Source organism: Beta vulgaris, chromosome 1, assembly GCF_026745355.1.
Source record: "Beta vulgaris subsp. vulgaris cultivar EL10 chromosome 1, EL10.2, whole genome shotgun sequence".
NCBI classification, from domain to species: Eukaryota; Viridiplantae; Streptophyta; class Magnoliopsida; order Caryophyllales; family Amaranthaceae; genus Beta; species Beta vulgaris.
Genome location: NC_079202.1, coordinates 54,078,907 through 54,104,400, shown reverse-complemented (window position 1 = coordinate 54,104,400; position 25,494 = coordinate 54,078,907). Strand labels below are relative to the sequence as shown.

The window sequence follows — 25,494 nt, the reverse complement described above, 5'->3', positions numbered from 1 at the left end:
GTGTTTCTGACTCGATATGCATTTTTTTTTCCATTCCTACTAATATATATTTAAAAAAATCAACATTTAAAAGGTACAAATATAATAATGTGGACACTTAAATGATGATTAAAAGTTGGTTGCGATAGTAATTGTGTCATGTATAAGAGCAAGAGGTCACATGTTCAAATCTTGTTGCAAGCTAATTTTAATTTTGTTATTTGACATGACTTATGTATGCATTGGACAATTCTAGTGGAGTAACAGAGCTACCATGTAGCGTGTATATATTGTCACGCACGCCTTTTAATATATTTGTATAGATGATTTTAGAAGACTACTATAATAAGGTCCATTAATTGGTTTTCACTAATTATGAAAAGCTTTCTAGTGACTATGTAGTCCCTTTAATTATAAAAGATTGAAATAATAGCTGTTTGCTGATAACCGATATGATAAATTTTCCATAATTCCTCGAGCAACTTACGGGTTTGACAAGCACAAAGCTTATCCTTCTATATATGTCATTCGGCCAATTTCTATAATCGTGCGTATGACCCAACTTCGCATATCCCAAGTGTATCACACGAACCTAGGTTTTTTTTTCTTACATATGAGCGAACTTTAATTTTGTACTTAAGTGTAAGTATCTTAGAAACAAGTGACTTTGCAACTAAATTAGCATTTTGAATGTTATTAGTGCTCATTTCAAACAAAGATAAGGTGTATAACAAAGATGGTATCCTATTCAACCCCATACATGAGGATCAAGGATCAAGGATCAAGGTTGGCGTAATGATTATAAGGCCCTCTTTCCACCCTTACGACAGGAGTTAGATTCTCACCCCTTGCAAAAAGGATTTCCAATTTCCCCCTTCTTGCAAGGAATTCTCCTAACCTTTTTTTTTAAAAAAAAAAAATCAATCAAATACATGAACTACAAGGGTTTAGAATGCATACTCAGTTACAGAGTACACAACGGTGAAGGCAATGCTTCTCCTCTCACTTACATTCTTTAACGTTCACACAATTCCAATTTCCATGCCAAAAACTCAAAACAGAAACCATGTATGTGGAGTAAATTATATCATTTTAGTTGACCAAAGATTTCGAATTTCTATAGAATTAATCAGTCAAAAATTGGGACAATAGATGGGTTGCTTATGAGAAATAGTAATGCTCAACAATAAACCCTGGAAAGAACATAGTATGTTATATTTCTGACAATATCTAACCCTAATTTCTTTTAATATTTTGCAATTGAAGATCTTTCTAAGTTCCCCCAGAAAAGCTGGGAGCAAAGTGAAAAATTTCAACATGGAGAATACACTATTGTATCCAAGGCTTGAATGAAAGTTTTAGAGACAACTCATATCCAATGTCAACAAGCAACTCTGAACCATCCCTACTCAGTCGCAGACGACATCGGAATAAAATCCTATGGTTCTCCTCTGACAATCTTTGATGCTTAACAATTCCACGTCAAAAACCTCAAACTGCTTAGCGCTGAAGAACGTTGAAGGTCCAACCTGCAATATAGCATGTGATATGTTGCAATAAGGTTGAGCATGAAAATATAGGCACCTAAACAGTTGTATGCAATGACCAGGCTTCAGGATTGTTCATATTCAATGAGTTATTGTACTACATCTTCATTAATGCATTTCCTGTTCCCAGTGATAGTTTAATCCTGCTATACTTCCTCAGTTTTTAAATAGTTTCAATGTTTGCTTTTCACGGTCTCAAAGCACAATCTTGACTATTAATATCTTTAGTTACTTACTAATAATGTTACTAGTCAATATTTTGAAAATGTATGTTAGTGAAAAAACCAACATTATTTCCCATGATAATATTAGTTTGATCCATAAAACACAAATGTTGCAACTAATAGAAGACAGAGGAAGTAAAGAAGACCAATTTTATCACCCCCATCTCTGCATTAGCATCAGTTTTCATGCTGATAAGTGTCTCGAATCATACAACAAAAGATGTGAGCTGCAAGTGTGGATAGCTCATACATGTTCAAGAAGAAAGAAATTATGCTGCATTGCAATCTAGTTTTAAATTTTCACCCGCACAATATATGAAAGAAGAAGGTGCAAGTTCAAGCAACAATGACTAACCGGTGGTCCAAGTTCTGGAGGAATAATTATTCTTCTTTTTCCCCCGGGTCTCATGTCACTAATTCCTTCCTCAAATCCTGTCTCAAAACATAATGTTAGAAACAAATTCATGTTGCCTTTGTGTCCAAAATTTTTCACTTGCCTCACCTGGCACCAGTCCCTTAGTGCCCATCCTGATTTTGGCAGGAGTTCCCTGCAAGTATGTGCTATCAATACGGCGACCAGTCTCATTATAGCCGACATAATGGAAAATGACCTGAAAAAGGCATAATATAAGGGATTCAGGCTCAATGCACCAAGATTTGTGGTGTCTTTCATTGATGAATTGATTCCAGTGAATCAGCTTCATCGAATACTCTATACTTTGACGTAATTTACAGAGTACCCTAGTGTTTCAAGTATTCACAAGGTACCTCTAAGCAATGTTATAATTTGCATAATACCTTATATTCTCTGTATAGTGTTTTAATCCTAATAGACTCCCCTTTTTTAAGCAAAAGTTGACATCTAGAGTTAGTTTTATTTGTAAGTATGTTGGCCTAAAATAGTTGGCCACTATGTTATATGCCCAACACCCCTTCAAGCTACATTTATGTTAAAAAGAAAGGAGAATGCCAACAAAAGTTAGCATGTAAGGGGATCTTATGATTTAAACTGTAGTTCAGAGATACTTGTAAACATTCGGAGCAGTGGGGCTACCTTGTGAAAAACCTTAACGGCCCGTTTGGTAGTCGTTAATAAATTGCGATAATGGAAATGAATTTTAAGTGTAAGGTTACAAGGGATACACCCTTAAGATCTCCACGGAGAGGCAATTTCAACCCCAAGTCTGTGTTTTTTCTCCACGGGGAAGTAATCTCACCCCTAAGCTTGTGTTTTTTTCTCCAAGGGGAAGCAATTTTCGTTACCACTCATTACCACCTACAGGGTGGTATTGGATGAGAATGAAAATTCAAGAAGAAAAATAGACACTTTAAGATAAATTAGTATTACCATGGGAATGAACAATGATTTTCTTCACAAATTTACAAACAAATTCATTCTCATTACCACCATTTATAACCAACTACCAAACGGATCGTAAAAGTACAAGGGAGGGAAAATTCCTTCATTTCACATTCAGCCCGCTTAGCATAGGCACGATAATAAGACAAGCTTTTGTGTGAAAGGAAGTTGGACTCCGACATAATCTTGCAGGAGTATGATTCTTCGGTCATGTAGCAAAAGTAATCACATACAATAACACCACACAAAAGCTGAAGGCAAACTGACCAAAGGATAGAATTTCAATCACTGGGATTTTTCTGTTTCAGAGCAGGTTTGAAATTTAACTGTTCAAAACAGAAACAAGAAACCATTTTCGTTACATGTTGTTTGGTATGAGAGATGAGATGATGGTTTTCGGTTATGATTTCATATGGTAACTATTCCACCTAGTTATTACCCTCCTCAACCCTATGGTAACATATTATGTACCCTGCTCAATCTTACACTTTAACTCTTTAAGTGTTCCCTTACCATAGTGGAATCAAACATTAAATGAATGTAATAATATTTTTACAATTAGCGCTCTTCATTTAGTTCCATTTCATGACTCTAATTAAACATGCACTGAGTTCTACAATAAAAATCAAGTCCTGTGTATGAAGGAAGTTATAGAAAGAGAGTTAACAAATTAAGAAGACAACAGGTACAGATAATTTCAACCCTCAAGACACGAGAAAGAAAAACCTGCTGGCCAGCCTTTGGGCAATCACCTTTACCGACTTCAAAATCTCGGTATACAAGTCCAGAATCACGCTTTATATAATTGTCAGATGCCACCACCTTAACCTCGAAACCTGAAGAATGAACACTAGACAATAACGGAACAAGACATGGCTGCTTTTGAATCATATGCATCTTCAGAGGAGGATGTTGGTGCAAAGCAAACCTTCTCTGATAAAACTTGGAAAGTCTTCAGGAGCATTGTTTTCTTGTTGTCTCCGCTTGTTCTGCTCCAACAAGCGTCTCTCATCATATGGGTTCTTACTCTTTGTCTTTCCATAGGAAGATAAAGTTGGAAAAGAACTAGATGTAACTAACATGAAGAGCACCATTCTCCTCAGTGTTTTTTCTTCTGAGAGCACTTCAAGTGCATTTTGTTCACTGCAAATCCAATAAAGCAACTAATGAAGCAGCAAAATAGAGCTACAAAACTTTCTTTGTTCTTTTAGACTCTTAGCTGGACTGAAACAACAAAGACGGAATCTCATCTAAGTGAGGTCTTGAAACATGTGCAATTGACAGTAAAAAATGTAAGCCAAACCTTCATTTGACCTCTTACCTATTTTGTTCTTCTAAACTACATCTCGGATGGTAGTATGATATTCGCTTTCTTAGGAAAAATGAGTACTTGAGTGTAGGACAATATGATGCCACATTATCTGCAAGTCGAATTGGCAAACTGATGAGAAACTCAAGGTGAGCCTTTCCAATGATTACGACACACTAATCAACGATTCTTTCTACAATCTACATTGTTGAAGCCACTAAAACTTCAGAATTTTTCATATATGGTCCATCTTTTACCCTGAACACGCTATTAGACTGACTCCCAATTGGATTATACATTGCTCCCTCCTTCTAAAATTAGTTGTCACATTAACCCTAGAACTCATAATCAACCATTAGCCATAATTTCACTAAGGCTCCGTTTGGTAGGGCGTAAAACGTTTTCCCGGAAAACTGTTTTCCTCCATTTTCAGTTTTACATTGTTTGGTTGGCAAAAGAGTGTAAAACCATTTTCCCTTGGGGTAAAATTACTCTCTCAATGATGGAAAACCATTTTCCTTTCAAAATGAAGGGAAAATTGTTTTCCTTATCTTTCTTGTACACTTTTCTCACTACCTCCTTACTTTCCCTTTCATTTTCCTTTCATTTTTCTTTCATTCTCCTTTCATTTTTCTTTCATTTCATCATTTTCCTTACATGAAACCAAACAACGGAAAACTAATTTTGGAATTGTGTTTTCCATTGTAAATTGTTTTCCGTGAAAATCATTTTACACTGAAAATGTTTTACGCCCTACCAAACGGAGCCTAAAACTACACTTCAAAATACTCCCTCCGTCCCAAATTATTTGCTACATTTGCTTTATCACAAAGACCAAGGAGGAGTGGGGACCATTGCCATAACAAGAATTAACAAAAAAGCAAATAGGTAAATTGTGGGACCTATGTACTATATATGGAAATATTTACAAAAACCAAGGAGGGAGTGATGGCAAATTTGTAAATAAAGTGTGGGACGTTGGGACCTATGTACTATATATGGAAATAGTTGCAAATGTAGCAAATAAATTGGGACACACCTAAATGGCAAAATGTAGCAAATAAATTGGGACGGAGGGAGAAGTTGTCTATATTTCCACCAATCTAAATAGGGGTATGTTCTGTAATTAACTAATTATTACATGCATCCCATATGTACAATAATACATGACTATTAATTGAACAGTAATTCAACACTTCTCTAATTTTTCTCTTTCCCCCCAAATTGATCTTTCCCTTTTTTTGATCACTCCAAAGTTTCTAACAAAAAAGCCAAAAAAAGGGGAAGTGGGTATAATTAATTGTAGCAAAATTATACAGTACAATCATAGAACATCAGCTTTTAACAACTGGGTTGCAGAATCAATGATGCAATCTATAAACAGGTGATTCTAGCAAAAAGCTTTGAAATGAATACATGAATAAATTCCAAAAGTTTAAATTTTTTGTTTGGCATGATTAAAAATACCATCATTTATAACTCAAAGATAAGAACTTGCACAACATCAAATTTTCAGAAATTGCAGAGAGAGAGAGAGGAGGGAAGGGAGACTTACATTGAAAAAATGGTTTAGATTGAAGGGAGGTTGATGGGAGAATAATCATAGTTTAAGACCAGAAAATGTAAAAATTGTGGGGAAAAATATTAGTGAAACAGCAGTTTGCTCGAGTTATCTTCATTCACAACAACATCAGCATTATCTCAAATAGGCCCTCAGCTTTTCTTTATTTAGACCCCCTGGACCGGTTTATTCGTTTATAACCCAAGAGCTAACTCCTACAAGGTTACTAGCCTGTAGGAAATACCAACACATTGATTGGTAAGGCATGCTAAAGAAATACCCCAACATAATGCTGGACCTGGGAGTAAGGATCAAACCCCTGACCTCAGAGGCCAAGGGGAGCGCCATATCCACTTGAGCTAACTCCTATCCTTTAAAAAAAAAAACACTCTAGTTGAGGTATTTCCTTATTATTACTCCGCATTATTATTAGACATAAAAAAAAAATCTCTTGACGTGATACTATTTTCGTTTTTTTATTATTATAATAATAGAATTTTCATGCTTGTCAATGCACAATTTAAGTTATTAATATCTTTAATTACTTTTTAGTAAGAAGTATATACAAATTAGATATTTTGAAAGTATAAATCGAGACGAATCTAACAAGATCCCACGTGATTATATTTTTCCTTATGGAAAAATCACAAGAGATTGTGAGAATGGTGAGTAAACCGTGTAAATATTTCATTGTTACACTAGAAAAAGAACGGAAGAAGTATAAATCTATATTACAGGTTATTGTTGAATCTAACTTGTCCAACCGAATTTAAGTTAAATTCAAATGTATTCTTAATACGTTACGATAATCATCCTTCCCCCGCTCCGTGACTCCTTTTAAGTTTTAACCCTTTATTAATTTCTTTTCTTAATACTGGAGTATTATGATTATTGTTTGTGCTATTATGTCATCTAAAATGGAGAAAGATAAGGAAAACAAAGTATTAATCAAGTTTTAAATAGTATGTTATTGTTTAACCATGAATTAAAGTTAATTCCAAGAGTAAAATGTTAGATTTGACATAAAACTAAGTCTATAAGATGCGAATTTGTTTTGATATACCAATATAAAAATTTACATTTTTTTTTTGTACCAAAATGTTGTTGGTAACTTTTTAATACCAATCTGTCAAAATCTCTCTTTTTTTGTTACAAATTTGGTAATTTGTCCCTTTTACTTGTTTATGCAAAGTCCTTTTTCACTTATATGTAAAATTAAATAGAAGTATTCCAATGTACAATTAATTTAATCAATATATCGAATTGTAATAGTTTCAAAGTTAATAGTATATTTTTTTTTAGTTCAACAAGTCCACTCCCAAATAATGAAATTAAAATTATTCAAAACGAATGTACTTAATTAAAAGTATCATGGACTCTAAGTGAAAAATTAATAATTTAATTATATTTACGTTAGTTAAGTATGAGTACATATATTTATTGTTTATATAAAAATCTACTCTAATATGGTCTCTTGTTATTGTTATAGGTGTGCTCATACACTTAATGTAAATAATCCTTTTAGAAAAACGTGAGTCTTGTAAATCAATCAAAAATACAAATATCAAGCAATTAAAGACAACGTCTATCTAAAAATATGTAATAAATCAATAAATAAAACAAGTAATTAAAGATGTAGCCTTCTTCCCAATAAAAAATTATATACAATAAGTATCTCAATATGAGCCCAAAAAGCTAATTTGAAAAAACTATTAGGCTCCGTTTGGTAGGGCGTAAAACGTTTTTCCGAAAAACTGTTTTCCTCTATTTTCAGTTTTACATTGTTTGGTTGACAAAAGAGTGTAAAACCATTTTCCCTTGGGGTAAATTTACTCTTCCAATGATGGAAAACCATTTTCCTTTCAAATTGAAGGGAAAACTATTTTCCTTATCTCTCTCAGTCTCTTGTACACTCTTCTCACTACCTCCTTACTTTCCCTTTCATTTTACTTTGATTTCATCATTTTTATTACATCGAACCAAACAACGGAAAATTAATTTTGGAATTGTGTTTTTCATTGTAAGAAAATCATTTTACACTGAAAATGTTTTACGCCCTACCAAACGGAGCCTTAATAGGAGCTTCTTCGAAGAGAGATTTTTGAATTTACTTGTGCAATGATTAATATTACCTCCGTTTCTTAATAAGTGCAACATTTCCCTTATTTAGAATAGTCACAATAAGTGCAACTAAGCTCAAGATGGTAAAAAAAGTTCAATATTATTACAAATATGCCACCAAAAAGCAAGAGGGACCACAACCTTTTTGTTTCATCACTTGAATTACTCTACTTTATTGTGGTCCCAACTTTTTCTCTCTACATTCCTTGGTATTCCCCCACTTTTTCTATGTTGCACTTATTAAAAAACGGAGGAAGTATATCTTAAAGTTGGTCAAATTTACAATTATTTACCAAAAACCCCCACCAAGAAATTATTCCAGTATTCTTATTGGTCAATTCACCTGAACAAATCACCTAACATACTAACAGCTATCTACCAAACACATTCACACAAAAAGCTAATACAAATACTAGTCAAACCAGTTAATACAATTAGAAAACTATTAGGGCCTGTTCTCTTCGGCGTAAAACAGCTGAACTGAACTGATCTGAACTGAAATGAATAGTGATATGTGAGAGTAAAAGTATTGTCAAGAGCTACATTGAACTGAATTGGTCTGAATTAAACTGAAAATAAGTTAAGGAGAACAAATCCTTAATCGCTAACCTCTAATTGTCAAACAGGACCAATATCTAGCTTTTCTTTATTATCGGAATTTACAAGTATCTTATGACTTGTTATCAATTACTTTGACAAATTTCTCCACGCACACACACAAACACAAAGAACTTAATACTGTAAATTTTTAGGGCGAGAAAGAAGAAAACAGGGGAAGACAAAATTGGATCAAATTGACAAGAAAAATTAATCGAAGGAGAGAGAAAATGGGGCAGCCAAGCACAGAGCCATGCAAGAAACAAGCGTGTGACATTCAAGCTTGTTTATCGAAGAACAATTTCAATCCTCAAAGATGTGTTGACGTCATTCTTAAGCTTCAGAAATGTTGTCAGATGTGCAATTACGATTCTACCCATTGCGCTTCTCTTTCTGGTCTTCTCAAGCAATATTCCAATAAATCTGTTTAACAAGTATACCTCTTTTCGTATAAATTAGGGTTCTTAGCTTTCTTTTTCTTGAATTTTGTATTTCAAATTTAGGACTGTTGTTTTGTTTGAACTTTCGAGGGCTTTTGTATCACTAATTTTGTCGATTGCGATTAAGTTTCTTTGATGATCTTATAGAAATACCCAATTGATGATGAAGTATGAATTTGGGAAAAAAATTGAAACTTTACGATCAATACCCTATTGCACCTAATTGCAATTTTTTTTATTATTATTGTATACTACCTCCGTACTCCGTAGTTACACTATTTGTTAAATTATCTCGCATCATTATATAAAAAAAAAAATCAGGTGCGCTCTTATTAGATACGTCTTGGAAAGATTTTAAATATCAAAATTTATAATTTTTCTCTTAGACCTAATAAGAGATATTAATATAAGCGTCTTGGTAAATGTTAAAAAGCAGATTTAGTTGCAACCGTATAATTTTTGCTCAGATAAATAATTCCTAGTCGAGTTAAAGTTGTACATCGGCAAGGAAGTTAAAGTTGTACATCGGCAAGGATGGATTCTTAATAGTTAACACGTCAAGGGAGGAAGACTTTTAGTTTCGTCCAACTATTGCAGAGCCATAAATGGCAACATCTACAATTTTGGTTTATTATATATACTTCAGATTATATATTTTTGAAACAATTTTGGTTTATGATTAATCAAGTTAGTTACGAAGTAAAATTAGAATCTATCAAGTTGTTAAATCTATCTTTTAATACATAGATAAATATCTTATCTTTTGTACGTTTATTTGTTGTTTTGAACTCTATCTATCATTATAAGTACTAGTAGTAATAACTCTTCTCTTATTTCCTTTCTTGTATCCAACACATTAGGTATTTTCTTGCGAAGAGGGTAACCTAATGTTTATTTTCTTACTTTTTGAAATAAAAGTATTACATAGTATTAGTATTTGATGCCCACGTAATCATAGTTCTAAACTTCTAATTGTTGTAGGATTTTCCATTCCACAGATTAAAAGTTTCCTAAACCTGTATTCCTAATTAAATTTGGATTAGGTTATTAATACTTGGCATCCTTATAATGTTATAAATAATAACAGGGTCTTGGCCAAAAGCTATACATACTACAGCACTTTGGTTATAGTTTTAAGCGTTTATTTTGCAAACTCATACTCCTAAAGTTTTGAGTTAGTTTCAGTCACAGATAGCAATGGCTAAGATTTCAGATTTTCTGCATGGTATAATTGTCTCATTCAGATGTGTTCTCCCTGATTCAGAGAAATCCGCCAAGAAGAAGAATAAAACTTCGTCTTCTCCGGCAGCCTCCCACACCAAAGTTGTTCCTGATGTTGTTCCTGCTTCGGTTACTGATCCATCAGCTTCCAGAACAATGCAAGATGGCAGCAGCAGTGACAGCAACCACCAGCACATCCGGTCCGAGTATCATCCTAGTCTTGCTCCGCTTCACCGGAAGTTTAGCTCGCGGATATTGCAAAATAATTATTAGTACTGTAAAATCTAAATTTGTTGTTCATTGGGTTTTCTTTTGTTGTTGCGTGTGTGTGGAATCTTGTTACTGAGAGATTTTACAGTTGTTTCACTTGTATGTTATACTTGGTTCAAAGAAATTTATATATGGTTTTATGATCGTATTGAATCTAGTCCAATTAGTTACGAATCATTAAATATAGTCCAATCTCGTCCAATTTAATCGACAAGCAATACTTGCACCATGCACTGATGCACCCAAGGGCCAAGAGTATGAAATAGTATATATGATGCATATGACAGACACTTGGGATAGCCAGTGGGAGCACCAAACACCATACTAGGTACTCTCGGGCGCATGTAATGGTTCGATAGCTTCCCCATCGTCATTACAACTAGGCTAACTCACCCAAGAAGATAACTCAACAGTGAATCAATACAACTAAGCAAGGATATTTCATAAATAATCTGAACATATTTTTAGTAATTAAGTAGCTGTTATAAAACTAAGCTACATAACATATCATGACAGCAATACAGCATTTTCGCAAGTGATCAGATCAATACTCCATAATGCAAGCTTGGGGAAAAAACATGGAAAGAAAAAATAATTTATGCAGACTAATAAATTGGAAAGTAAACACAAATCAATTCATATGAATCACAGACAATTTTATCAGCTTCAAGATTAATTTGCGGAATTTCTATGTTGTCTGCTCGAGTCACCCCTTGGAGCAACTTTTTGAAGTCTAATTTGCTGCTTAAACTTGGCAATGAACTCGTCAGCCTTCCTATCAATCTCGCTATCATTCTCCTCCTCCTTAACTTCATCAACAAGTACAGCAGTGGCACCATTCGAATTCTGTTTCGAGTTCAATCCCACAATAATGGAGGTACCACTAATTTCTTGAAGCTTTTCACCTTTTCTACCATCAGAATTCGCTCTCTTTTCACTGATTCCAATTTTTATAAGCACCATTTCATTATTTTCCTCGCACTTCTGTTCTTGGTGAGTGTCTTTTGGCTTAATTGTTCTTACAGATTTACCCTTCAAAACAGCCTTATTCAGAGTTGGTTTTACATCCAACTTCAAGCAATCCCAAGCACCGCATTTCCCTCCTCTGGGAAACTGATGATGATCTCCCTTGGTTTTCTTGTTTGCTTCCTTTGCCTCTTCCTTGAAGCTCTTCCTTAGATCTCTATCAAAGAACCCACAACTAAACCTCCTAGAATGGGATGCCCTCGACAAAGCTTTCCTTCTCCCTGGTGTAGGAGGTGATCCATGAGCATCATCATCGTTAAGCAAAGATCGAATTTCAAGGGCCCTAGAGCTCGATTCAACAGACGATGCTACATCATCATTTCTTCGTGTTTGAACTTGTGGTGGTGGTGAAGGTGTTGAAGGCTTATAGGAGTCATTCTCTCCAAGAACATCTTTTATTTCAGAGATGTCTATTTCTTCCACTCTATTCCGCGGTGATCCTTCCTCATGACAAGACATTCTAGTACTTGATCCTGCTGATGACGGTGCTTCTGAGGAATCAATCAGTGAAGGAGAGGGATTGTCTTGCAATAACTCTCTCATATCATTGTTTTCTGATGATGGTATCACAAAACAGTCACTATCCCATCTCTCTGGTATTGAGGTTTGCTCGTTCATCTTTTCCAATCTCTCCTCGTCCTTCTTAACAATAACACCATTACAGCATTTTCCATCCTTTGAAGATTTAACCAATGAAGCAAACTCATTAACAGGAGCTGTTACTGAAGACAGAACTTCAACTGTGTTCTTGAAAAAATCGAGAATTTCACCACCCGAATTTCCATTCTCCAGCTTCGATTTACCACCTGAAAGTGGGCCATCAAAGTTGAGGGTATAAGAATTAATCTCCTCCTGAAAACTTCCAACGACAGCCACATTGTTGCTTTCTGATCTCATCTCCTCCTTATTCTTGCCATGATTGAATTTTGCACTTTTTGATACTTTAACTGAAGGAGCAAATTCTTCTGCAGAAATGGGCAATGAAGGCGAAAATACAGCTGAAGGCATGACAATGTTGGCATTTTCTCCACCCAATGCCACATTGCTGCTTTCTGATCTCATCTCATCCTTTTTCTTGAGAGAAGATCCATGACTGAATTTTGCACTCTTTGATTCCTGAACTGATGATGAGAGATAGTTGGCAGAAGGAGGCATTGATGGCAAAGATGCAGCTGAAGGCATGAAATTATTGGCATAATCCTCATCCAAAACCACACATTTGTTCTCTTCTGATCTCATTTCATCCTTTTTCTTGAAGGATGACCCATGAGTGAATTTTGCACACTTTGATTCTTGAATTGGTGAAACAAAATCATCCGCAGAAGCTGGCACTGAAGGCATGCAATTGCTGGTGTTTTCCCCACTCAAAGCCACTTTGTTGTTTGTTGATCTCATCTCTTCCTTTTTCTTTGGAGAAGTCCGGCCATGATTGATTTTTGCACTCTTTATACTCTGACCAGATGAATCAAAACCATCTGGAGAAGTGGGAACTGATGGCGAAAATTCAGCTGAAGGCACGAAACTGTTTGTGTTTTCCCCACTCAAAGCCACGTTGTTTTTTGATCTCATCTCTTCCTTTTTCTTCTGAGAAGACCGGCCATGATTGATTTTTGCACTCTTTGAAGTTTGAGCTGATGAAGCAAAACTATCTGCAGAAGTGGGAATTGATGGCGAAAATGCAGCTGCAGGCATGAAACTGTTGGTGTTTTCCCCACTCAAAGCCACATTGTTGTTTTTTGATCTCATCGCTTCCTTTTTCTTTGGAGAAGACCGGCCATGATTGATTTTTGCACTCTTTAAAATTTGAGCTGATGAAGCAAAACCATCTGCAGAAGTAAGCATTGATGGCGAAAATGCAGCTGAAGGCATGAAATTGTTGGCATTTTCCCCACCTAAAGCCACATTGTTGTTTTCTTCTGATCTCATCTCATCCTGTTTCTTCACATAAGACCATGCATGATTGAACTTTGCACTCATTGATTCTTGAATTGCTGAAGCAAAATCACCTACACAAGCTGGCATTGAAGCCGAACTCGCAGCCGAGGGAATGAAATGATTACTGTTTCCATTTTGCAAGTTTGGTGATTCACTCCAACTTTCAGTCTCATCATTGTATATTCTAGACCTTGAACCAAAATCACTATCAGGAAATGACATTGCAGAATTAACTGCAGGTGAAGGAATGAAAACCCCAGAATTCTCCACACCTAAATTTCCATTCCCAAAGTTTAAATTCTTCCATGTTCCAGAACCTGATGCAAAATCACCACCAGAAAATGGCACTGAAGGAGGAACAACAGCTGAAGGCATGAAAAAATTGCTAGGATTTTCAACATTTGGTGATATACCCACCATATTAAAATCATTAACTTGAGTAAAATTTGAAAAGGGCATGTAAAATTGATTCTCATTCCATGAAGATTCTCTCCCCATATTAGGTGATTCTGGCAACCAAGAACATAACCCAGAAAATGGTGACCTAAAAGACTGAAACTTTCCTTTTTTGGCCTCAAAATCACATAAATTTGGAGAAAAATATCCCACATTTCCCTCCAAAATATCATCTTTCTCACATTTTCTAAAACTCATATCAGAATCAGAATCACCAGAACAACCCTCTTCTTCTTCATAATCACTATCCACAACTCTTGACCTTAAACTCCTAACTGGCAAACCCAATGACATCTCATCAAAGTTCTTACCATTCTCTCTCCTCAAAACGACATTGGGTTCCGTCGTATGGTAAAAAAGATTACAACTTTGGGATAAAATCCCATTTTTATCAGATGGGTTTCTTTCCTCATAGTCAAAAATAGAAGAATGTTGAAGAATATTAGGTGCAAATGGTTGAGAAATGTGGGTTTTTGGAGGAATTTGATGGGTTTTTACACGACAAAATAAACCATAAGAGAGTGCAATACCAATAATAAGAAGATGAATAAGCTCCCAAGATTTGGCAAAAACAGTGTTGCTAAGAAACTCTGGTGGGTCAGATGGAAACAAAGGAAGTAAAGAGAGAAACAGAGTAATAAATATAAATTTAAGGATAAAAGATGAACATGACTTACTTTTATTTCTGGGATTTGGTTGAAATTTAGCATTATGATTTTGGTGATAAAAATGGGGTTTTCTAAATAAATTTGCATCTTCTTCTTCCATTGTTATGTACTATGTAATGAAATTTAGAAGCTAATAATGTTTTTTTGTTTGTTTTTTCATATGTTAGTGTTGAAGATGAGTGAGGAGAGAGAAAGAAGAAGAAAAATGGTGGAAAATGGAAAAAAGGGGGTTTGATTGAGTGAGTAACAGGGGCCGGATATACAGGAAAACAGAGGGAGTGTTTGTTTTGTGTGTTGAAAAGTGGTGGAAAAGGAAAGGGATTTGTGAGGGAGGTTTTTTTTTTTTCTTTTGCCGTTGATTTATGATTGTTGATTTCACTTTTGGGGATTACAATATTGTGTTTTTTGTTGACAGTGTTTTTTGTTGAGAGAGTGTGTGTGTTGCAGTGTTGGTATTCGTGATAAAGGATATCACTTTCGGTATATTCTCCATTTTCCCTCCACCGTTTATCTCGTTAAGATTTTTAACTTGCAGTAAAATGAAAAATTTACAATTTTTTTTGAAGTATTTTAAAAAAATTGAAATATTTTCCCTTCAAAAAAAAATTTGAAATATTTTCATTGAATGGAAGACTATTATGAAGTCACTTAAGAAGCTAATTATCGGTATGATGCATTGTACGCTTAAATAATTGTACAATATTATGAAAAAACACCACATATATGCCATATTTGGTAAATGATTTTTTCATTGACTTTTGACTTTTCAATTTAGAGCGTGTTCGGCAACAATAGTTGTAGTAGTAGCTTTTAGTTGTTAGATGTGCTCGTAGCTGTTAGTGGTTGGTGTGTAGCTGTTAGCTGTCCAAGTAGCGGTATAAGATATTGATGTTCGGTAAAAGAAGTTGTCAAAGCAACTGTTTACAAATAATTAATTAAAAACTCAAATAAAACTTTAATATATAATTTATGTACCACTAAAGCTACCCCAAATCCCAAAAGCTACAAATTGTAGCTTTTCACAAACACTACTTGTAATACTAAAAGCTACTTACACCATTACTTTGCCAAACACTACTATTTTTTCTTAATTAGTGTTTTGACCTAGTCAAGTCAAGACGAAAGTTACTTAAAAAGCTTGCGCCAAACACACCCTTACTCAAACTAGAGATAAAGTGTTTGGTTATTGATTTTAGGGTTGGCTGAAAAGCTGGCTTTTAACCAAATGAAAAAGCTGCATGAAACATTTTTTTGGATTATCTCTTGGCTTGTTGGCGGACAAACTCTTTAATAAATAACCAATGTTCACAACTAATTTTACCAAACACTTTTGCAAACTGTTGGCTTAAACAGCCAACTTAAAAAGCCAATACATTACGGTCAATGCTTCCAACTAGTCAAACAAATCAACTAAACCAGCCAACATCGATTACCGAACATCCTCTATTCATTATAAATAATAAACTACATATGAAAATATTAGAGAATTAGTGAGATAGGTTTTAAATAGTAAAAACCAGTTTCAAATAGAAAAAATAGATTCTTAATAGAAATAATTTCAGTTTTTGACAAATCAAGTGAAATGAACACCCATTCTTTTTAAATAAAGTGAAGTGATCTGACCTCGAACTATAAAAGTAGAATAACTAGTCTTGCCTAACCTAGTAATATAACCTTCTACGTTCTTTGCGTAACTTATAAGTACTTTTGCCTAAAATTTTAAAGTTGATATTTTGTACTAAAACTTTGTCATAATCTAAAATTTTAACTTCATGTCGTCAAAGTTGGTCAGGAACCAAGGATGTCTTAACCTAGTGGTTAAGATTGAGGTGCTGTGAACGATAGGTCACATGTTCGAATCCCCCTCCCCTTCTTTGTACTGCTTTCGTGGCTCATATGGATAATAAAAAAAAATAGCTATAGATTTGCAAGTTATGCGCAAACTTTTGATAATTGGAAAACTAAACATAGTTTCAAAACAGGCAACATATCGACAAACTAAATTACAACTGTGGAAAATCTAGTTGATATTTCCTTTATTATAAACTTATGTAATTATAAATTTTAGTTCATATTCAATCTTTATACGATACATCAGACATTAAGCTCGAGAGGAGGATTTCCTAATGCTTTCTCTACCCTTACCTCATCAAAACAAAAAATTGTTACTCCATGTAATTGGAATTCCCATGTAAAGGAATAGGGTAGGTCCAAAGTCCAAACACTTGATCACTTAGAAGACATGAACCCTCAAAAAAGGGTAAAAAGCAAAGCTTGAAAAACCCAAAAGAGGAAGAACAACAATAACAACAACAACAACAACAAGAAGAACAAGTGTGTAAGTCGGTCAGACTTTTGAGACACTCCTAGGTCCTAGCTAAGTAAGAGAGAGAAATAATGGCTGGGCATGAAGATTACATCGAAGCTGAAAATGCAGAGGCCATTATCACCAGAATCGAGCACAAATCTCGCAAGATCGAAAGCTTGCTCAAACAGTTATTACCCTTTTCTTTTTCTCTCTCTTTAATACACACATTTTCTTTAAAGTTTCAATCTTTAATCTTATTTCATCGCATTTCTAAATCTGGGTTCTAAATTATAGGTATAAACCAGTTGAAGCTCTTAAAACTGCGCTTGAAGGTTCAGCTGCCATTACCAAAGATGAACGTTGCAAGGTTTACCTCACTTTTTTTTTTCTTTTTTGTAATTTTAATTTTCTTCTGTGATTATTGTAGAATTCATTTCTAGGGTTTTGTATTTTAATTTTCAATTTCATTTTTTTTGGTGGGTGAAATTGTGAGCAGTCTGCAAATTGGATAGCTGTGCATCGAGCAATAATGGCGATTAAAGATGTTGATGGAATGCTGGCTTCCTTGGATTCTGAGTATTTTGACATTCTCATGAAGTAAGAATAACTTTAATTTTTTTCCCAACTATTTATGTTTTGCCTTTCTTAATTTGTTATCATTTGGAATTTTTTTGATTAGGTGAAAGTATTGGGTTGTGGAAATTAGAATAGCTATTTAATTTGTAGCTCCAAGGGTACAATGTTCTTGGCTTAATATCGAAATGTCGTATCGAAAATCTGAAAAAGGGATGTTCTTTTACATATTGATGATGATGGTTATAGTTAGGGAAACTATATATATCGAGGGATGTAAGTATTTTGTCCAAAGTTGGGGACATGCTGGCCTTTTTTTCCTTTTTTTTTTTTGGAATGGTAGTATGTGGAACCATCTTGTGGAACCATCTCCGACACTATTGCATCGGAACTCAGTAATGGATCTAGAGCTTTTGTAGTGGATGTTAGGATGTGCACTAGAAAGATGGAAACAATGTAACATAATTTTACAGGTTTCTTGACTAGTCTTACTAATTTGTATTGAACTCAGAATTCGGACACTTCCTTCAGGACAAAAAATAAGGATAAGTTTGAACGATGATTTTTGATAAATGGTGACTACAGTCGTATAAGTTAGTTTCTTTGTAGGATAATACATCGGAGTGTAACCCCGTTGGTCATTTTGTGAAATAGATCCACCCATGATTGAATGGTGAGTGTGTCAATCAATGTACTTTTAAGGTGACTCAGCATCACTGAATGAAAAGAATAAAGAGTGAAATGACTGTCTTACCTCTGACATTGGTAGTATTACTAGTATATATACAAACTATTGGGATGAATTTGTTGCCCCTCGTCTAAATATTGTTGTATGGCCAAAATGAGTGTTGATTGATACATATCATGGGATACTGCTGAGGTGGGCAGAGAGAATAAGTATTGTGTAACCCTTTGTTGTGGAAGCGATTGAGGTGTTTAGGATCTCATCTCTTCCACTATGTCGATTATAATTATAGCAGAAATGAGAAGCGTGTGTCCGTAATTTATGCTGATTAGTTTTATGTCTGGCCTGAAATCAGTGCTAGAGAAATTCTCCTAAGAAAACCTCAGCGTGATTCGGGTAATAGCTCACTTCTTAGTTTAACAGTTTGGTGCGTGCAAAGGTTAGTTGATGAGATTGTAGCAATGAAGGAAGATTATGTTCAAAAATATCCATATGGTTGTATATCCTAGTTGTAGAAGAACATTGATATTCCCTAACCGTGTGTTTGGATGAGGGTTGAGGGGATATTTGGAGGCAAGGGAGAGCGAGGGACTTCCTTTCTTGGGATTTTTGATATGAAATTTGGGAAGCAAGGAAGAGCCAATTGGAGAGTTTCATTTCTCTTCCCCTTTTATGAATCAAATCCTTCCGGTATTGGAAAAATTTGGAAGAAAATTTAAGTCCACTCTTTCACGCCCCTCCCTTCTCTTCTTCCTCCCCTTCCTCTTTTCCATCCGTCCTCTCCTTTTACGATTGCTAAGTGCTAATAAAACACAATGAATTCCATTGGAATGCGACAGGATTATGCATTCGCTAATTAAATTTTCTCATGTTTTATTTGATTTTGCATACTGGTGGCTGGTTACAAGATTTAAAGTGCTGTTTTAAGTGACGATGCAAACACGTAGGATAGGGTGTTTAAACTGGTTTTTCTTTCTTTTCTATGTCGTTTTTCCATGTAAGTTGATATCTAGTGCAAGAAGAGACTTCTCTAAGTAATCAAAGCATGCGTACATTATAAGATAGTAGATCACATCAGTATTGTAGCTGAGTCCATCCCAGGTATAGGTGTAGTAATCTTTTAGTGTGGCTAAAATGTAAGAGATAATGGATTGAAAATGTGCTGATGGGACTAAGATGATTCAATATTGACTTACCTGCTAATGCAATAAAGATTACTAAAGAAGAGGAGGTAACTTGCAAGATCTACCTTTAGCCACCTTTTAGAATTTGTGTTTGATACATCCGCATCCCCTTTTTTGGTATTGGAGATGGAAGGAAAGGAAGTCGAGGGATTTCATTTCAGTAACTGGATGGAAGACCCTTAAGTGCATAACCCTTGTTATCACAACTTTCTATATGAGAAGCGATTTGATAGATATTAGCTTCTTTCCGTTTCCTTATATTCCATCTAATTATTAGCAAACAAAGCATAAGGAACTAAGGTTAAGTGCATAACCCTTGTTATCACAACTTTCTATATGAGAAGCGATTTGATAGATATTAGCTTCTTTCCCTTTCTTTATATTCCATCTAATTATTAGCAAACAAAGCATAAGGAACTAAGGATAAGTGCATAACCCCCGTTATCTACATGAGAAGCGATTTTGATAGATATCAGCTTATTTCCCTTTCCTTATGTTCCATCTATTTATTGGCAAACAAAGCATAGGGAACTAAGGATTTTCAAATGTCATGGGCTCCATTGCTTGAAGTAACTCAAAGTTCTATTCTGCCTTGGAATTCTAGGTACGTGTACAGAGGTTTGTCTACTGGAGACCGTCCGACATGTGAACAGTGCCTGCGAATACATGAAAAGCTGACTCAGAGAGCTGGTCTAGGATGCATACTTCGATGTCTTGCTGACACACAGAATACAGTGTGATTCTACCCATGACAAAATTCGCTAGAAAACATTCTGCTAGATCTCTTCTTATAGCTTCTACCCTGTGCGTCTCCCGCTTGAAAGTTACATATGCCAAATACTTTAGATTTTGTACAGAAGTCAATGTCATATTTTTTTTCTATTTTCCTCTTTTAATGAGGCAGGTGTCTGCCTCATCCCTGTTGAACTTGGATCTTTTAAGTTCCAATCATTATATCAGATTATACATTCTTTTAGAAAATATTCAGTAGATTTGTTATTATTATGATGATGATGATGATTAATGTGGTTTACATCTTCAATAATAAGAGGAAATGTGCATTGTGGTGTTGGAGATAAGATCATGGAGAGAAGATCAGACAGGTTGATCGAGTATTATCTTCATTGACCCTAATCTCCGAATTTTATACACAAAATCACAGTTTGGTTTCAGAATAAGAAGCTTTACTATTGCATGGCTAACTCTGTTACTGATTCTTCATTCTTCTATTCTATTTTTTTAAGAAAGTCTAGAGATCAAGCTAGATAGCTTAAATGACAAGTTTGTGGCTCATATATGTAGTATCTTATATTTCTTTCACCATTTTGTCTGTCTTTTTGAACACTTTGCCTTTGCTGTTTTCTCCTTGAGCAGCAGGAAAAATTAGTTAGGATAGAGAAAAGTTATTGAGTTCATTGAAGGGGCTAATAATCTTAAATACGGCTACTCAAAGTTTTGAGATAAGTTCAGGTGAGGTGCATCTAGTATTCCAGTTCACATGAATGTTGGAGATTGGTGTCTACCACTATCGAGCGTCGGTTGCAATATTTAGGGGTTGTTTGGTTCAAGATATGGAATGGAAAGGGAATGGAAACAAATAAAGGAGGAAAATGTTAATAAAAATGATTATAGTTATTGGATGTTTGGTTCAAGCCATGTAATAGAAATGAAATGGTAACCATTACCTCCAACTAATGGATTTTGTTACTTGAGGGGGAAGGGGAGGGGGAGGTAACAAATTGGGGGACTTCATTATCACCAAGTAATGGAATGAATTGGCGAGGGACTGAACCATATAATAAAAAAAAATCGGTAATTAATTCCATTTCTTGAAGCCTAAAAATAATGAACCAAACGGACTCTTAGTAGATTTTATGTGGATACCAATCAGTTTAGCTACTAAAGTTTCTAAGAGGTTGTACCATAAAAATGTAAGGTTAAATTCTGAAGCTCATCATCTTTTAACCTCAATATGCACCAAAAGAAAATAAAAATGGAAAAGGAAGTTTCTTTAAAATTCCCACTAGAAGTATTGTTGAACTGGTGAGCATGTCAATGCAACATGCCCCAGCACAATTGCCAATTTTCAGGTGATGTATCAATTAACAAGTATAGAAAAATAAAACTGAAAAAATTCCTGCATGAATCATACATTTTCTAATATACTCCCATATCATTGTCTATACATTATGTCATTACAGCCGAACTAAGCAAAATGTTACTATCTTTCAATCATTTGGCGGTTAACTAACCACCACTAACTGAATATCCGGATTTTCATGTTTTTATGCCATTAATTTCATAACCTTCCCTAATTTAAATCCCTAAGTCAACTTAGACTTTGAGGAAATAAATATTATAGCAACTTAATTGCCATATTTGAGCTTCTAACTTAAGCCAAGATTATTTTTAGTTATTAATACTATTGTACTATGAACGGGGAAGATGCGCTTCGAACATTCTATTACTGTTTAGCGTTAATGAGAGTTTTTTTAGGTTATGCGGGATAGGTCGACGGGTGAAGACTCCTGCCGGATATCTCCCGGTATCGTTGGTCGGAGATTTCGTCGTGGCCGAAGAAGAGGAGAGTGAAGCAGTTTTGCATGAAGGGCACATTGTGAGGGTTGTAGGAGGGTGCAATTTTGAATGTATGAAAGATTGTTCACTAGAGACATTCAAAGTCCTCAACTCGTGCACCTCTTTTTGCAGCTGCTTGTTTTCTTCTGTTAAAGACTCACATAACGTCCTTAAGTACTCACAGTCTACCTCTGTTTGCTTCAACTTTGTCCTAAATATACAAAAATCATAGGGGAAGATACACCACAATTAGTTGTTGCAATCATAAAAAAATTTAGGGTAATTGCATAGGAAAATTCCAATGTAGCAAATTATTAATGGAAGATGTTAAACATAGCCAAAGTACAATAATTAGACATTAATGAATCATTTTTTTCGATGTTTTCAGTACACATGCTCAGCCATCTAAAATCATTAATTATGCATGTATTACTAACAAAGATACAAAGTCTGATATTTCAAAATTACATGTTAGGGTAAATCTAATATAATCTCACATGACATTATGTACACCTACTACAATGTCAGTAAGATTTTACGCTTAAAATTTGTAGACTTTGTTCCCTAAAAACGCGATGTTGCAAATAATTAGAGATGGAGAAAGTATATCGGATTACATTTAACATTTTCGAACTAAATTTGGGACAATAAAGTTTCACATTGTAACATATTAAAAAAAAAAAAAACTTGTATCCTCAAAAAGTAATGATCCATCCCTAAGTATAAAGTTTATTCGTATATGCCAAATTTTTTTTTTAAGTTGGTAAGATGAAGGATCCTATTGGACTAACAGCTCGTACATGTATAATCAATCAAGTTTGCAAGTCAGACTTCTTGAAAGAAGAAGGAGTGATAAGAAAAACTTCACCCTAAAAAGCTCCTGTGGGATTTTATGATTTTATCGAATGATCTCAAAATCATTAGGCCAAACACATATGACAATATGTTGGTCTATAAAACGAAGAAGTACTGTATAAGTCAAAATTTGTTATAATTCTATTTGGTTGGACAGATAAAATGCTCCTCAAAAGAAAACAAGTGTACCATTTCTAATCAATTTCCTGAGCCAACATTAAAAATATGAATCCATTTTAATGGAGTTATGACATTTTCAGTAAGAAACTCAGCATTCATTGGAGAAAAACTATAACGTTTCACAAATTAAATTGTGACTTAAATTTCGATTTTATTTCAACGCGTATTTAGGACGTCATAAAATTTCTAGTTTCTTGCAATGCTATGGTAGAATTTCACGTCTTACCACATAAATTAAATTCTACTAGGACAATTTTTTTTTTTCCCAACCAATCACATGCATGCCCAATTTTATTTTTTTCACGTGTTTTCATGCATCAATTAAATTGATTGGTCCAAAATGTTCACATTACCTTGCTCTTCTATTTTGAAACCAGACTTCCACTTGCCTTGGCCTTAGATTCACTTGGTTTGCCAATGCCACCTTTTGCTTCTAAAAGTACCAAAAAAAAAAAGTGTTATTTTGGTAAAACTTGTTACAAAATAAGTCCGAAAATTATCATAAAATTATTTCATGCAGGTCGCAGTTGAGAGTATTCAAAATAATATTCTTATGCAATCTTTTAAACACATGTTTTAGATACTCTCGAGTGTATAACGTAACAATTTCGGAGAATAATTGTGGACGAAGAGATTATCATATTCAAAAACGATAAAAAGGGGTTTAAATGAATGAGAGGAAAAAAAAAAAGGCAAGAAAGAAACTGACTGTATTAAGAGTGGTGTGTTCCCTGAAAGCTTGTTCTAACACCATAATTTGTTCCTTGCTTAGTCTAAGTTTCTTTCTTTCTCCTCTTTCACCACCACCACCACCACCACAACCACCACGATTGTCGCCTTCGTCGTCGCTAATCATATCTCTCTCACCACTAAAACCACCCAACCTTTTACAAGTAGCACTAGATAAGGTGCTGTTTGGGGACCCAACTTTGCCTGCTATATCTACTTCCTCCAAATCTATCACCAATGGAACTTGTTGTTTTAGTTCAACCCCCATGTCAATCCTTGGCATCATCACTAATGTTTTATTAGATTTCTGTATTTTTTGGCTCTGTTCATCATCTGCAAAAATATCAACACACATTTTTTTGATTACCTATATATATTATGTTGCTTATATATCATATCACCATGTAACGATATACCATGTACCGATGTACGTATATAAATCCTTCCATCATGCAACTTTTTTGGGGGAATCATAATATAACATGTCATTAATGTTTCTCGAGTATTATTTTTTTGCAACATATATACAAAATTCATCATGTATACAGTATATATATTCATTCCATCATGCAACTTTTTTTATGAAGTCAGGAAGAATATTGTAAGTATGTATATATTCTCATATGAACTCTTTTTTTTTTATCGGAATAGAGATCTTATTACGCAACACGCTTGTCAATCATTATAACACTACAAACTTCCGGAGGAAAAATCTTCATATGAATTAACCACTTCTCTATATATATATATGTATATGATAGAACTACATAAAAAATGATTAGAAAGTTTTTTTTTTTAAAAAAAAAAACAGAATAATTACCTGTTGAGAATTGAGGCTCTCTTTTACATAAAATAGGCTTATGATGAAGATGTGTGATTGGTGGTTTCAAGCTTAAACTCAAACCCCAAAACTGAAAGTTGTCTTCTTCACCCATCTGTTTCTCTCTCTAGAAATTATATGATCAATACACTTTCTCTCTCTACTCTATAAATTTGTTGTGAGTACTCTTGTTAAAACACAGTAGTAGGCAGCAAAATAAAGTGAGTTATATCAACAAGAAGGGCAGCTAGCATTCAATCATGAGTTAAAGTGGGTGCAATTTTCAGGAATTCTTGTCTTGTACTCTTTTTTTGGGTGTTCAAATCATAGAGTAAAACTTGTATATGTTTCTCTATTTATAGGAGTATTACTCTAATTACATGCATAATTTTTACTACCTACTCCCTCCGTCTCATAATATGTGCTTGTTTCTTTTTTACACGGTCTCCAAGACGTAACTTTGACCTTTAATATCTTCAATTTCGTATTAATAAAAAATATAAAAAATTGATATTATGAAACTACACATTGAGACGAATCTAACAAGATCTCATATGATTTTTTTTTATATATACAAATGAGAATATCCGGTCAAAAATTTTAAAGTTTGACCCACCAAAAATGAAGTAAACACTATATTATGAGACGGAGGGAGTATTATTTTTTTAAAAATTATTTTGGTCAAAGTATTTTTTTTTCCTAGCCATATTAATTAACCATGTCCCCCCTCTTTGACTGAGTAATCCATGTTTGTAACTCCATGACATATAATTACTTAATAACATCATTTGATTTTTCTTGACAGTTTTTTCTAAATCCATAAATTCAGTTTTAAGAAAACCATAAATTTGTTATTATTATTATTATTA

At 34.3% G+C, this 25,494-nt stretch overlaps 5 protein-coding genes across 5 annotated transcripts; 2 read left to right on the top strand and 3 right to left on the bottom strand.

Moving 5' to 3' along the window:
* Positions 1-1,140: 1,140 nt before the first annotated feature.
* On the bottom strand, positions 1,141-6,155 carry LOC104905286 (peptidyl-prolyl cis-trans isomerase FKBP20-2, chloroplastic). The gene is made up of 7 exons (XM_010693774.4): positions 5,975-6,155; positions 4,432-4,531; positions 4,039-4,253; positions 3,837-3,946; positions 2,253-2,361; positions 2,106-2,182; positions 1,141-1,508 (listed from the first exon to the last, which is right to left on the bottom strand). Exons 1-7 carry the CDS (start codon positions 6,021-6,023, stop codon positions 1,389-1,391), a joined length of 780 nt encoding a protein of 259 aa, XP_010692076.1. The 5' UTR covers positions 6,024-6,155; the 3' UTR covers positions 1,141-1,388.
* Positions 6,156-8,775: 2,620 nt separating this feature from the next.
* Positions 8,776-10,782, top strand: LOC104905287 (uncharacterized). The gene is made up of 2 exons (XM_010693775.4): positions 8,776-9,132; positions 10,403-10,782. Exon 1 carries the CDS (start codon positions 8,929-8,931, stop codon positions 9,127-9,129), a length of 201 nt encoding a protein of 66 aa, XP_010692077.1. The 5' UTR covers positions 8,776-8,928; the 3' UTR covers positions 9,130-9,132; positions 10,403-10,782.
* Positions 10,783-11,050: 268 nt separating this feature from the next.
* LOC125495539 (uncharacterized) lies at positions 11,051-15,475 on the bottom strand. The gene is made up of 2 exons (XM_048640291.2): positions 14,724-15,475; positions 11,051-13,907 (listed from the first exon to the last, which is right to left on the bottom strand). Exons 1-2 carry the CDS (start codon positions 14,812-14,814, stop codon positions 11,302-11,304), a joined length of 2,697 nt encoding a protein of 898 aa, XP_048496248.1. The 5' UTR covers positions 14,815-15,475; the 3' UTR covers positions 11,051-11,301.
* Positions 15,476-16,910: 1,435 nt separating this feature from the next.
* LOC104905289 (actin-related protein 2/3 complex subunit 5A) lies at positions 16,911-20,475 on the top strand. Its single transcript, XM_010693777.4, has 4 exons — positions 16,911-17,209; positions 17,317-17,389; positions 17,519-17,619; positions 20,069-20,475. Exons 1-4 carry the CDS (start codon positions 17,112-17,114, stop codon positions 20,202-20,204), a joined length of 408 nt encoding a protein of 135 aa, XP_010692079.1. The 5' UTR covers positions 16,911-17,111; the 3' UTR covers positions 20,205-20,475.
* Positions 20,476-21,673: 1,198 nt separating this feature from the next.
* Positions 21,674-24,160, bottom strand: LOC104905290 (homeobox-leucine zipper protein ATHB-4). The gene is made up of 3 exons (XM_010693778.4): positions 23,786-24,160; positions 23,430-23,509; positions 21,674-22,252 (listed from the first exon to the last, which is right to left on the bottom strand). The coding sequence occupies exons 1-3, from the start codon at positions 24,158-24,160 to the stop codon at positions 21,895-21,897; spliced, it is 813 nt and encodes a 270-aa protein (XP_010692080.3). The 3' UTR covers positions 21,674-21,894.
* Between the last annotated feature and the right edge of the window lie 1,334 nt (positions 24,161-25,494).

Excerpts from the sequence above, each read along its gene's own strand:
- LOC104905286 (XM_010693774.4), bottom strand. The coding sequence starts at position 6,023 with ATGATTATTCTCCCATCAACCTCCCTTCAATCTAAACCATTTTTTCAA. Across the intron at positions 4,254-4,431 it reads AGTTTAGAAGAACAAAATAG|TGAACAAAATGCACTTGAAG; the intron begins GTAAGAGGTCAA and ends TTGGATTTGCAG. Across the intron at positions 1,509-2,105 it reads CTCCAGAACTTGGACCACCG|GTTGGACCTTCAACGTTCTT; the intron begins GTTAGTCATTGT and ends GCTATATTGCAG.
- LOC104905287 (XM_010693775.4), top strand. The coding sequence starts at position 8,929 with ATGGGGCAGCCAAGCACAGAGCCATGCAAGAAACAAGCGTGTGACATT.
- LOC104905289 (XM_010693777.4), top strand. The coding sequence starts at position 17,112 with ATGGCTGGGCATGAAGATTACATCGAAGCTGAAAATGCAGAGGCCATT. Across the intron at positions 17,210-17,316 it reads ATCGAAAGCTTGCTCAAACA|GTATAAACCAGTTGAAGCTC; the intron begins GTTATTACCCTT and ends TCTAAATTATAG. Across the intron at positions 17,620-20,068 it reads TATTTTGACATTCTCATGAA|GTACGTGTACAGAGGTTTGT; the intron begins GTAAGAATAACT and ends TTGGAATTCTAG.
- LOC104905290 (XM_010693778.4), bottom strand. The coding sequence starts at position 24,160 with ATGTGTGTTGATATTTTTGCAGATGATGAACAGAGCCAAAAAATACAG. Across the intron at positions 23,510-23,785 it reads AACACACCACTCTTAATACA|AAGCAAAAGGTGGCATTGGC; the intron begins GTCAGTTTCTTT and ends TGGTACTTTTAG. Across the intron at positions 22,253-23,429 it reads TTTCAAAATAGAAGAGCAAG|GACAAAGTTGAAGCAAACAG; the intron begins GTAATGTGAACA and ends TTGTATATTTAG.
- LOC125495539 (XM_048640291.2), bottom strand. The coding sequence starts at position 14,814 with ATGGAAGAAGAAGATGCAAATTTATTTAGAAAACCCCATTTTTATCAC. Across the intron at positions 13,908-14,723 it reads ACCAAATCCCAGAAATAAAA|GTTCTGGAACATGGAAGAAT; the intron begins GTAAGTCATGTT and ends ATTTTGCATCAG.